The 13393-nt window shown below is 40.0% G+C and overlaps 1 protein-coding gene across 1 annotated transcript in view; it reads left to right on the top strand.

Annotated features, from left to right (window-relative positions):
- MYT1L (myelin transcription factor 1 like) overlaps positions 1–13393 on the top strand; it is a 612659-nt gene that overhangs the window by 437779 nt on the left and 161487 nt on the right. The window contains exon 18 of the mRNA XM_033939893.1: positions 6335–6418. Coding sequence (XP_033795784.1) covers positions 6335–6418 — 84 coding nt within the window. The remainder of the gene's footprint in view (positions 1–6334; positions 6419–13393) is intronic.

Raw genomic sequence — 13393 nt, 5'->3', positions numbered from 1 at the left:
TTTCTTTCTATTTTTTGTTTTTGTACTGCATGTAAATTCTGGCATCTTAGTGTTTCATTTGTATATATTAGTAGTTCTATTTATTTAAAAGATTTCTCAACTGCCTATTCCTAGGCGGCTTTACAAAAGTAACACACATAAAATAGGACAAATTAGACTAGTACAAACATCAAAGATTACAAATCAGTCATTGTAAACAGTTGGTTCACAGCTCTCCATAATAAATCCAAAAACCAAAATTGGTCAGAAACATCATACATTGGAATGCTTCTATAAAAAGTGTGGGTTTGAGCATTTCTTAAACTTCAAAATATCTGACAGAGCTCTCTGCGGTCCAGTTAATTTGTTCCACAGAGTTACTCCTGTAATGGAGATAGCTTGTGGTCCTGTATTTGCATAGGGGTTATCTGTGTTCTGCATGTGTGACCAAGGTCAGGTGTTCTGGTAGGAATGAATGTTGAGACGCATACAGTGTGCTTTGTGTAGTTTAATTTTGTGGTTAACCATTATGGGCTCCTTTTACTAAGGTGCGTTAGCGGTTTTAGCACACACATTTTAGCGCGCGCTAAACCCGCGCTATGCGGCTAGAATTAACGCCAGCTCAATGCTAGCACAATGCTAGCACAAGCTAGCACAAGCTAGCACAATGCTAGCACAAGCGGCAATTTAGCGTGCGCTATTTCGCGCGTTAAAGCCCTAAAGCGGCTTAGTAAAAGGAGCCCTATGTGTTGTTAATAAGATTATATTGTGTGTATGTATATATGAAAAATGAATGGAAAATATTGTATTACAAATAGTACTATTATTGCACTGGGTCAGGGGTAGTGCTTGGAAAGGGTCTGGGGCAGAGCTTGCGCCCCCTCCCCCCCAAAAAAAAACACTCAAAAACTTGAAAACATTCTGCTGCCTATGGGTTTAGATTTGACTAAGTTGATCCGGGAAACAGGTTGGAGTTCCGGCGGCTGTAAGAGGATGGTTCATCTCTTTATAATAACTGCTGTTTAGATCAGACCATTGGAATCTGTGGACATGTTTATTTTTGTTAATTTTTGGAACCTTCTTATTGTTTCTGCTTTTGTTTTATAGGATACTCTAGCATTATTTTGTATGCTTTTTATTATTCTTTTGTTTTTTATTTGGTCTTCTTTTTAATTTCGTAGTATGTAAGCAATTGTCATTCAGGTGCTTTAGTTAGATTGTGAACCTATTGAATAGTTTTTTTTTTCCAAGCACCTTATTATGCCATTGTTTGTGATCTGCTGTGAACTTTAAAGAGGTATTGGCAGTATATAAATAAAAATTGTATTGTATTGTATTGAGAGGTTGCCAAAATGATAATCCATGGAAAATAAGCAGGCTCATATTGCCTTTTTCACACTCCAGGTTTCAACAAATTCCCCACATTCTGTTACTCATTGCATTAGACTTAACATCTCATTGTCTTTATATTCAAATTTAGATACTTATTTACTAACCCAGTTATGCTATTTTACTACATGAAAATTCCCACAAGATTCACTAGTCCAAAGTACCATAATAAATTTACTTTTGCTTTGTTGCAATCAGAAATATCATGCATTCCCAGCTGCAACAACACAAAGAGAGCAGACCCTAAATTAGGCTTACTATCATTTAAAGGGACAGGCTCGTGCTTATTAAATAAATAACATTCAATAGCCACCCCCTCCACACCCATGGCACCTACAGTCTCCCTGGTAGGTAGTAGCATGGTTAGCAGTACACCCTAACATATGTACTCTACCCTGGCAGGTCCCTGAATGGAAATAGCCGCTTCAGCTTCCTGGCAAAAATTGTGTGGTATTAACACTTGGACACTGAAGCTGCCATTTTAATTCAATGATCTACTGGAGCAGGCACATGTTGGGATTGCTTCTTCCCCCCCCCCCCCCCTCCAACAAGGGAGATTCATGGAGATCACCATGGATACAAAGGATGTGAGTCTGATAAGGATTGATGGGTTGGAGATCCAGGGGAGGTATTTTGTAAAGGGATTGAGGTACATAGAAGGAGATCAGGGTAGGGCTGTATTTTTAGTAAGGACTATCTCCTTTAAATTGTTCCTTGGGAGTATTGGGTTGAACATTAGTACCCGATACTCCCAGAAAGCAAAGATAAACATCTTTTGAGGTATTATTTTTCTATGAATAAACAAAGCTTGTAAGATATAATGAAGGTAGATCATAAATTCCAATAAGTTTAAAAGCAGACTGAAAACCCAGCTTTCAATCCTTAATCCTACTCCTCTGCCCTCCAACCCAGCCAGCTGATTAACCGTTCTCCTTAACTGTATCCATGACATCTTGTTTGTCTGTCTTGCCCGTTTAGATTGTAAGCTCTTTCGAGCAGGAAATGTTTTCTTACTCTTTGTGACTCTGAACAGCACTGCGTGTGTCTGGTAGTGCTATAGATATAATTAATAGTAATAGTAATTTATTTTGCAATGCAATGACTTTTTTTGCAATATTTTCCATGCTTCAAAGCGCTTTGGGAACAAACACTTCATGGAGTATATCACTTTTTTCACAAAAAATAAAACATATCAAATATTAACTGTTCAGCCACACCTTTCTCTGTCTAGACTAGGGGTGTCCAACCTTTTGGCTTCCTTGGGCTGCATTGGCTTAAAAAAATTTTCTGGGGCCGCGCAAACACTGCAGCAAGACAGAGGAGAGGGCCGGCAAGACGATAAACACCCGGGGGAAGCAGAGGAAAACACTGTATTGCCCTCGACTGGGGCCACACAAAATACTTCACGGGGCCGCAGGTTGGACACCCCTGGTCTAGACCAAGGGTAGGCAACCTCAGTCATCGAGGACTGCATCATAATTGAGCTTTCAGGATTTCCCCAATGAATATGCATGAGATCTATTTGCATGCGCTGTCTCCATTGTATGCAAATAAATCTCATGCATACTCATTAGAGAAATCCTGTCAATTTGACTGGGTTGTGGCCCTTGAGAACTGAGGTTGCCCAATCCTGGTCTAGATGAAATGATGTTTGCCCTTTAACTGCTATTAGCCTATTTATTGTTTTCACTGTAACTTGAATCTCCTTGTGTTTAATATTCTTTGTCTTCTTGTATATTCATCTCTCACATATGAAATATATTTATCTTTTTATATAAACTGCCTTGTGCTTTAGCTTAGGAAAGGGTGGTTATAAAAATATGGATATACTGTATTACTTCAAAACAAGGACTCAGCAAACACAAAGTGTGGAGGGCCATGTATGTTAATGCACACAGTTTAGGCAATAAAATTCTAGAACTAGAAACTGAAATAAGGGATGCCAACCTGGACGTGGTGGCAATATCCGAGACTTGGTTCACTGACGCACATGGGTGGGATATGGCTATACCGGGGTACAATCTACTTCGTCAGGACAGAGAGGGCAGGTTAGGTGGAGGGGTAGCACTATACATTAAGGAAGACATCAAAACTACCAGGATCACTGATGTTAAGTATACCGGGGAGTCCCTCTGGGTTAACCTGGCACGAGGTAGTAAAAAATGCCTGTATCTTGGTGTGGTATACAGACCTCCAAGACAACCGGAAAACATGGACGCAGAATTAATTGAAGACATAGAGAATATAACTCTACGGGGTGACACTGTGCTGCTAGGGGACTTCAATATGCCTGACGCAGACTGGAACACATTATCAGCAGCAACCAGCAGCAGCAGGAGGCTTCTGAACTCCATAAAAGGAGTACATCTCAGACAGATGGTAACGGAGCCCACTAGGGCCCAGACGATCCTGGACCTGGTGCTCACAAACGGGGAAAGCATCTCAGAGGTCTCGGTGGGAGATACGCTAGCCTCCAGCGACCATAACATGGTATGGTTCAACATTGGGAAAGGATCCCCTAAATCAATCACAAAAACAAAGGTGCTCAACTTTCGGGGCGCCGACTTCGCACGTATGGGAGATCATGTTCATCAGACGCTACAGGACCAAGAAGAGACCGGCAATGTGGAAACTATGTGGTCGTACCTGAAATCATCCATACACGAAGCAACTAATCGCTACATAAAATCAGAAGATAAACGGCAAAGAAACAACAAACCCCAATGGTTCACTGAAGAGATCTCACTCCTCATTAAGGAGAAGAAAAAAGCATTTCTTTCCTACAAACGCACCCAGAGAAGAGAAACTAAAGTAGAATATAAAACCAGATCGGCAGCGGTCAAAACAGCAGTTAGGGAGGCCAAACGTCGAGTGGAGGAAACTCTGGCAAAAAACATTAAAAAAGGGGACAAAGCCTTCTTTAGGTATATCAGCGATAGGAAAAGGAACACAGACGGTATAGTACGCCTTAGACAACCGGACGGAAACTACGCGGTGGCGGATTCAGAAAAAGCAGAACTACTAAATGAATATTTCTGCTCGGTCTTCACCTGCGAAGCACCGGGACACGGACCACAGTTGATGATAATACAAGACGTAGATGACCCGTTTCAGAACGTTGAGTTCACTCCTGGGGACGTCTACAACGAACTGGCAAGGCTAAAGGTAAACAAGGCCATGGGACCGGACAATTTACACCCAAGAGTGCTCAGAGAATTGAGAGATGTCCTGGCAGAACCGTTGGCGGTGCTCTTCAATCTCTCATTAAGTACGGGGAAAGTTCCGTTGGACTGGAAAACAGCCAATGTCGTTCCTCTACATAAAAAGGGTTGCAAGGCTGAGGCTGCGAACTATAGACCGGTAAGCCTCACCTCAATAGTGTGCAAACTCATGGAAACACTAATTAAGTATAAATTAGATACGATCCTGAACGAGGGAAATCTCCGGGATCCCAGCCAACATGGATTCACCAAGGGTAGGTCATGCCAGTCCAATCTAATAAGCTTCTTTGACTGGGTAACAAGAAGACTAGACTCAGGAGAGTCCTTGGACGTCGTGTACCTGGACTTCAGCAAAGCGTTTGACAGCGTCCCACACCGCAGGCTGCTGAACAAGATGAATTCTATGGGATTAGGACAGACTCTAACTGCATGGGTTAAGGATTGGCTTAGTGGCAGACTTCAGAGGGTGGTGGTCAACGGTACCCTTTCTAAAATGTCAGAGGTGACCAGCGGAGTACCACAGGGTTCGGTCCTGGGCCCACTCCTCTTCAACATATTCATTAGGGATCTGACTCAAGGGCTCCAAGGCAAGGTAACCTTATTCGCTGATGACGCCAAACTATGCAATGTAGTAAACGGCTATAATCTTCAGGATGCTATGGAGCAAGACCTGCGTACTTTAGAAAGTTGGTCCTTGATCTGGCAGCTGGGCTTCAACGCCAAGAAATGTAAGGTCATGCATCTCGGAAATGGAAATCCTTGCAGAACTTACACCCTGAATGGAGAAACTTTAGCAAGGACTACGGCAGAACGAGACTTAGGAGTAATCATCAGTGCTGACATGAAAGCAGCCACTCAAGTGGAGAAGGCTTCATCTAAAGCACGGCAAATGATAGGCTGTATCAAGAGAAGCTTCGTCAACAGGAAACCTGAAGTCATGATGCCACTGTACAGAGCCATGGTGAGACCGCATCTGGAATACTGTGTTCAATTCTGGAGGCCACATTACCGTAAGGATGTGCTCAGAGTTGAATCGGTTCAGCGGATGGCCACCAGGATGGTCTCGGGGCTAAAGGGTCTCCCGTACGAAGAAAGACTGAGCAAATTGCAGCTCTACACTCTCGAGGAGCGTAGGGAGAGGGGAGACATGATTGAGACATTTAAGTACATCACGGGACGGGTAGAGGTGGAAGATGATATCTTTCTTCTCAGGGGACCCTCGACCACAAGAGGACATCCGCTCAAGCTCAGGGGAGGGAAGTTTCGTGGAGACACCAGGAAATACTTCTTCACGGAGAGAGTGATTGAGCATTGGAACGAGCTTCCAGTGCAGGTGGTCGAGGCACGCAGCATCTCAGACTTCAAGAACAAATGGGATACCTATGTGGGATCCCTACGAGGTCATGCCAAGGGATAGGGTCACTCGGACTGAATGAGCGGGTCAGTAGAGTGACAGTATAATTACAAGGGATAGGGTCACTAGGACTGAATGAGCGGGTCAGTAGAGTGACAGTATAATTACAATTATTCTTTAGGGGGTCAGTAGATTTAAGAGGGTGGGTAAATAGTGTGGGCAGACTTGATGGGCTATGGCCCTTATCTGCCGTCATCTTTCTATGTTTCTATGTTTCTATGTTTCTAACTTTTTTTTAACAATTCAACTGAATCTCTCCCTTTTAGTGAAATGCTACAAATTCTTATCAGGCTGATTTTTTATTACAATGTAATCTTGTTATCTTAAATAGTCTTTCTGGTTGTCCACGAGCAAAGAAAAGCGGTATCAAAATAACACAAAGCAAAGAAGATAAAGAAGATCAAGAACCTATCAGGTAATCAGTAATCTATATTGTGAGATCATCATATGATTAGAGTTCACATCTTACTCTGCTATTGAACTAGGATGTGATGAGGTCAGTTTTCATATTTTATTATTGAACTAGGTTTGCCTCTGTTTCAATAAAAATAAATTGATGATTGAATACATCGGTTGAAACTGAATAAAAGCAAATGCTTTTCATCTTTTAATTTTTTCTGTTATGCATTAGGATAGGCACATGTATTTTCTAAGGGAAAATATGTTTAAAAATTACTAAAATGATCCCTTTAGGTTAATACACAATTTTATTTGTACATTGTATTTAATTTAGGTTAAATAATACAATGGGTACACAAAAGTAAATAGTATGTGCAAAAATACTCTAATTCCTCCTCCACCCCACCACCATCACCTACACATACACACACACACACACTTCCAGCATAGTTCTTGTGTTACTATAAAGCAGATTTACTTACCTGTAGCAGAAGTTCTCCAGCGACATCAGGCAGATATTCTCACAAATGAGTGATGTCATCCACGGAACCTAGTACGGACATTTTGCAAAGTGTACTTTTACTTTAAAAACTTTAGCACTGCCTGTACCGCTTCCCGCCCAATATTGGCTCACGGGTCCCTCAGTTCCATAAAAGACCTAAGAAGCCAATTAGGGGACATGGGAGGGTTGTAAGAATATACGCCTGTAGTCCTCAGAGAACACCTGCTACATGTGAGTAATTTTGTTTTCTTCGAGGACAAGGAGACAGCACATTCTCACATATAGGACTTCCAAGCTGCTAGGCTCATGCCTCTAGGAACAGGGTTAAAGGTAACTATCATGAGCCTGGTGAAATCCCATAAGGATGTAGGAAAGGGCTTCTAAAGAGAAAATAAATTTCTGAGGACTGCTTAACCAAAAACTGACTGTCTCTTCTAGCAGTTGTGAGAAGTGAAAGTATGGACTGAGGACCAAGCTCTGCAAATGTCTTCAATAGGTGTAGAGTGAAGATGTGCAATTGAAGTCACCATAGCTCGTACTTTATGAGCAGCGACATGGCATTCTAGCATTAGTGCAGCTAGGACATAAACAAAGAAGATACATTCCACTAACCAAGTGAAAATTATTCTCTTAGTAACACAAACACCTAGTCTGATAGGGTCAAATGAGAAAAATCTGAGTTGTAGTTCAATGAGACTTGGTGCAATCTAAGTAGAAAGCAAGGGCTCATTATAGTCTAAGATGTAGAAAGCTGCTTCACCAGGGTGAGAATGCAGTCTTGGAAAGAAGACTGGAGCAACAATGGATTGGTTGAGATGAAATTCCGAGACAACTTTTGGAAGTAATTTTGGACAAATTCAAAGAACCACCCTATCATGATAAAATCTGGTATATGGTAAATGCAAAACCAGAGCTTGAATCTCACTGACTTAGTGTGCAGACATAAGAACTATTAGAAATACTATTTTCCAGGTAGGATATTTAAGAGTCAAAGTCAAGATGGGTTCAAAAGGAGACTTCATTAGAATGGAGAGAAGCACATTGAGATCAACGGTAGGTGGCTTTAGATTTGGTAGACGTAGGAGGTTTGATTTGGTAAAGACCTTTCAGGAATCTGGAAACCAAGGAATGTACAGAGAGAGGTTGGTTGTCCAAGGGGAATGAAATGTACTGATTGCACTGAGGTAAATTCGGACTGAAGATGTTTTAAGTCCGGAATTAGAGAGGTGAATGAGATAATCTAAGAACGACATCAAAGGACAGGTGAATGGATATTTAGAGTTGAGATCACACCATTCGGTGGCACGAGTTCATTTAAACTTATAGCATCTGGTAGAAGGTTTTCTGGAAGCTTCAATGATGTGTGACACTGGTGCAGAAAGTGCAGAAAGTGAAAAAGCATTTATTCCTTGGGAGAGAGATACCATGCAGTAAGTACCAATGAACAAAGATTGTCCTGCACTCAAATGTCACCGTGGGATTGTCGGCACACCACTGTCCGGCGTACTTTTGACGGGTCACCGAGTTTTGTGTGGCCACGTTCCACTTTAGTACATATATCAAACCATACAGTGTGATGGTCACTATTTGCCAAGCAGGCACCTATCCTGACATTGGACACACTGACTCCATTTATGAGCACAAAATCTAGTGTCATCCCTTCCCTTGTGGGTTTCATCTTCATTTGTCTCAGTAGTGCACTTTTTAAAACATCTACAATCTATCTGCTTCTTTCCGATTCTGCAGACTGGATTGTCTAATCCGCATAGCAACATCCTTTCCATCTTTTGCATATGTATCACCAAATCTTTCCTTAACTTCTCTGTGTATGTCGGAGGTCTGTTGACGATGGATGGATATTCAATCTTCTCTTTCTAAGACAATCCATATCGCTTCTTCATCTCCCTAGGACCCCTGTATCTCAACTGCTCTAATGTTTTTTTTTCAAGTATAAAACTACCGCTCCACCATTTCAATCAGCTCTATCTTTCCTGAATAGGATATAGCCCTGTATGTTTGCATCCCATTCATGGGAATCACTGAATCACATGATAGAAACAATATCCAAGGGTCTCTTTTACTAAGGTGCGCTAACCGATTAGTGAGCGCTAATCGATTTAGCGTATGCTAAACGCTAATACATGCATGCTGGCCTATGGACACATTAGCGTTTAGCGTGCACTAATTCAATTAGCACGCACTAATCAGTTAGTGCACCTTAGTAAAAGAGGGGGCAAGTCTGCTTGAAAATCATGAACTTTGTAAAATAGACTGTGAGCATTTGTTCACATAGCTTTCCAGTTACATGTTGCCTCTCTCACCATCTATTTTTCTTTCTGCCTAGTCTTCCCATCTATGATCATTAACTGCAATCTATCTTTTGGCCCACAAATCTCAGATCTAGAAAAATAAAAAATATTTCTGAGCACTTAGACAATTTCAATCAGTACAGGACAATTTAGATGAATCACTGTAAAAAAAAAATCCTGCTGTATGCATTAACTGCCCAGAACAATCAAGTGGGGTTAAGAAATGTACACATCAACCTGGGATAAGTAAAATAGGACAATATTTATTAAGATAACAATAAAACAGTCTTTGTTATATAGTCACTGTGTGTCATGCACCCGGCCTGGTCCATGTTTTGGCTTAGAAGCCTGCTTCAGGGGTACAATCCATATCTAAAGAACAAATTGACACATCAATAAACCAATGCCAAAATAACAGAAATAATATACAATGATAAAAATGGTAATATCAATAATATAAAGTAGCATGCCGCATAAGAAGAACCCAAATAAGTAGATGAATGAGGAAACCAAGGAGAATTTTTTTTTTTTTTTAACTGGACACTGGAAGGTTTATGTGAATTGTGAACTGGGATGTGTGTATGACATCTGAATAGTGAATGGAAAGTAAATAGTAACTGAATTTGTTTGGAAAAATAATACCATACTCAACAGATGGCAATCACTTGTTGTCACAGATAACTGAACAAACACATATAAGAAATATATATTACTTATAAAGAAACTTAAAAATGAAAGCTGCTATTGAGGACTAACTGCACTTTGTGATTATTTATTGTTTAATTTTTATGCAAGAAGTTAATGCTTGCTTGAAGTATTTTCATTCACATTGTACTTTTTCTTTGACTGATAAGTATATCAAAAGTTTAAAATATAAATAAAGAATTGGGAAAAAAAATGAAACAGCTAGAAAATAGCTAAAATTTGTAAACATTGGCAGCATGCCCAGCAGATGGTGCTCTCACATCATGTTACAAAAAAAATAAAAAGCAGTTTGAAAGAGTTTTAAAAGAAGAAATTAAAAGCTGTGTGAATGTTTCAGTATAGAGCAAGGGCCACACTGTAAGCATGCATGAAAACATTTAATTGATAGAAAGACATGTTGCATGGGTGAGAAAAATAGATGGCAGTACCTGTAACAGGAAAGTGGGACTGACACAATTGCTCCACAATATGTCCTAGAATAAAATATTGGCAAACTCTCACCACATCTCAAAAACATTTGTTGACATAAATGTGTAGCAAAGAGCTTTTTAAAAAGGGGAGAAAACAATCAAAACTCACCCTTAGATACAGTGGACAGCGGTGTGTGCTCTGTAAAAGAAAGCGTTCAAAAATGGCGATCAACAGGTCACTGCTATAAGCTGGTCCACCGCAGATGATGCTGTCACACACTAGACCTCTTTGGTTAACCTTGAGAGACTCCGGTGTTCCCTAAGAATAGGGTAACCCCTCAGGTGTACCTGATCCAGGCAACCGCCTAGGATCTTTAAGAAACTTCAGTGAGATAAAATATCAAGCAAAGGAAACAGTGGATAATGTCAAAAAGTAACTTTTATTCTGTCCTTTATATGAACTCAGTTCAGTTTGTTCAGACGTCAGGCCGGTAATGGTACAAACAAAAATCCTTTTTCCTTCTGCTGAGACATGCAAGGTGCACAGTTGTTTTATCGCCCTGGACAAACAGGTAACCCTCTTGTCTTCAGCAGAGGTTTCCACTTTGCTAGCCCAAATCCCATTAAAATAAGTGCAACAAACAAACATTGGCCTTGCTTTTCACATTAAGGACCAACCTCCATAAAATCAGAGAAGGGTTCTGAATTCACTGGCCCTTCTGATACATCCATCTCCTCCCAGGCCTCAGGACACACATTAGGTTGAGACAGGGATGGCCCTTTCTCTGTCATTTCCTCCTCCTGGCCTATCTCAGGCCCTGGTGAAACGCTCTGCCTTCCTGGTTCCTGCTCCTCCCCCTTTCTCTGACACAGGTCTTGATCTTTATATCTGTCAAAGCCACACCCCTTATATCTGGGAAGTGGGATAGGGCTTGGCTCTCTGTATTGCAGAGCACGGCTCTCCCTATATTGCCTATACTGAGGCTGTCTTAGGGTAATAGTCTTTTCCCTATAAACAATAAATCTTGCTGGCTCTGTAATGTGTTTATTTTGTGCTGTGCTCTTCTACATGTTGCTGGAAAACCAGTCTTTATCCTGTTCAGATTCCCTATCAAGATAAGTCATCTAACTCCTGCCTTTTGCCATTATTTGGTCAGCTCTTCGGGTCAGGGAACTTATGGTTTTGCTTCTTTTCCCTGGGACAAAAACAGGACTGGCCCTGGGTTTGTTACAACACGCAACGTGAATGGTGCAATGTCATCAGCATATTACTCTTTGAAAAACGCTAAATTTCTGACAAAAGAAATTATAACATTTTAAAAACTTAAACGACATTTGAGTCTTGGCATAAAGAAGGAATTTAAGAATTATGGAAATGGAAGTAAAAACAAAAGTGAAACAGGTGGATATGAATACTGTGAGTGGATATGGATGAACAGACGTATATGAGAAAAGGAGAAAAACAAACACCTGATTAAGGACTTCTTTTATGAAGCCAAGGTAGCGGTTTAGCGCATGTAATAGCGCGTGCTAAACTGCCGGCTAGCCGCTATCACCTCTTCTTGAGCAGGCGGTAGTTTTTCGGCTAGCGCGGGGGCTAGTGCGTGATTAAAAGTCACGTGCGCTAAAGCCGCTATTATGGCTTCGTAAAAGGAGCCCTATATGTAAGGAACATAGGTATGTTAAAATGATGTTATAAATAAGTAACGTGCATGATATAGCATATTAAAACAATCAGATAAAAGATGATGTTTATGTTTATTAAAATTTGATATTCCGCTATATCTTTCACAAGGTCTCAGTGGATTACATAAAAATACAAATTACATCTTAAAATTACATATAAATGGAAAAAAATAAAAAGAACTCCATTATGTATAGAAAGACCTGAACTCATTCACATTCAAAATACATTCATAAACTAAATTCACACTCATAATCCTATCTCACTCACACACACACAAAAAAAATTGTAAATATATATGATGGTTAAAATGTCCAAAATACTTGTATGACACGATCAATATAGAAGAGACATAGAAATAAAAATGATCAGTTTCTATGCCTCTTCTATATTTTAAATGCCATGCATCATTTTATGGTTCATCATGTGATAAACACGTTCTGATTTGCATTATTTTAACTTTTTTTATATATTTTATCAAACCATAAAAGTGTTATATATTTGATCATGTTATATAAGTATTTTGTTTAATTACTCAATAGAGAGATAAGTTCCTTAGTAATCTGTGGCTAACAGGGACTATTTTTCAATTTTTTCACAGCTATAAATCATTTAGAATGCAAAATACTTGTGGGTGCAAAAATTATAACTATATAAATAATTAGTGAGGTGCTCAGACCTGATAACCCATTTAGTAGTGATGTCACCACTATGAGGTTAACTAGGGGACCATCATTGCATTCACTTGTCCCCTGCCATCCCTGAATATTGAATACTGTGTCCTAACTAGTGGTGGTACTTATCTTCGTTCAGGGGTTGTTCATGTTGAAGGTGTTAACTCTCATTGGTGACTGGTGTCTTATTAAAGTGCTCGTGCTTCTTTAAAAATGTTGTTAGTTTCTTAGGTGATCTCCCGTCCCCCCGACCCGGATTTCGTCTCTTCGTCAGGGAGGGACACTAAGAAATTTCAAACAGCGAACTGATATCGGCTCGCTATAGTCAGAGAAGTTCAGAATGGACTGAGCGAATCAAGCGAAGACAAGTACCACCACTAGTTAGGACACAGTATTCAATATTCAGGGATGGCAGGGGACAAGTGAATGCAATGATGGTCCCCTAGTTAACCTCATAGTGGTGACATCACTACTAAATGGGTTATCAGGTCTGAGCACCTCACTAATTATTTATATAGTTATAATTTTTGCACCCACAAGTATTTTGCATTCTAAATGATTTATAGCTGTGAAAAAATTGAAAAATATAAGTATTTTGGACATTTTAACTGTCATCTTATATTTGATTGCTTTAATATGCTATATCATGCACATGTTATTTATTTATATCATTTTAACATACATAATATGTTCCTTACATTTAATCA

Source organism: Geotrypetes seraphini, chromosome 3 (assembly GCF_902459505.1).
Source record: "Geotrypetes seraphini chromosome 3, aGeoSer1.1, whole genome shotgun sequence".
Classification (NCBI taxonomy): domain Eukaryota; kingdom Metazoa; phylum Chordata; class Amphibia; order Gymnophiona; family Dermophiidae; genus Geotrypetes; species Geotrypetes seraphini.
Note: the sequence above shows the minus strand (reverse complement) of the source record. Positions and strands in the feature narration are given on the sequence as shown.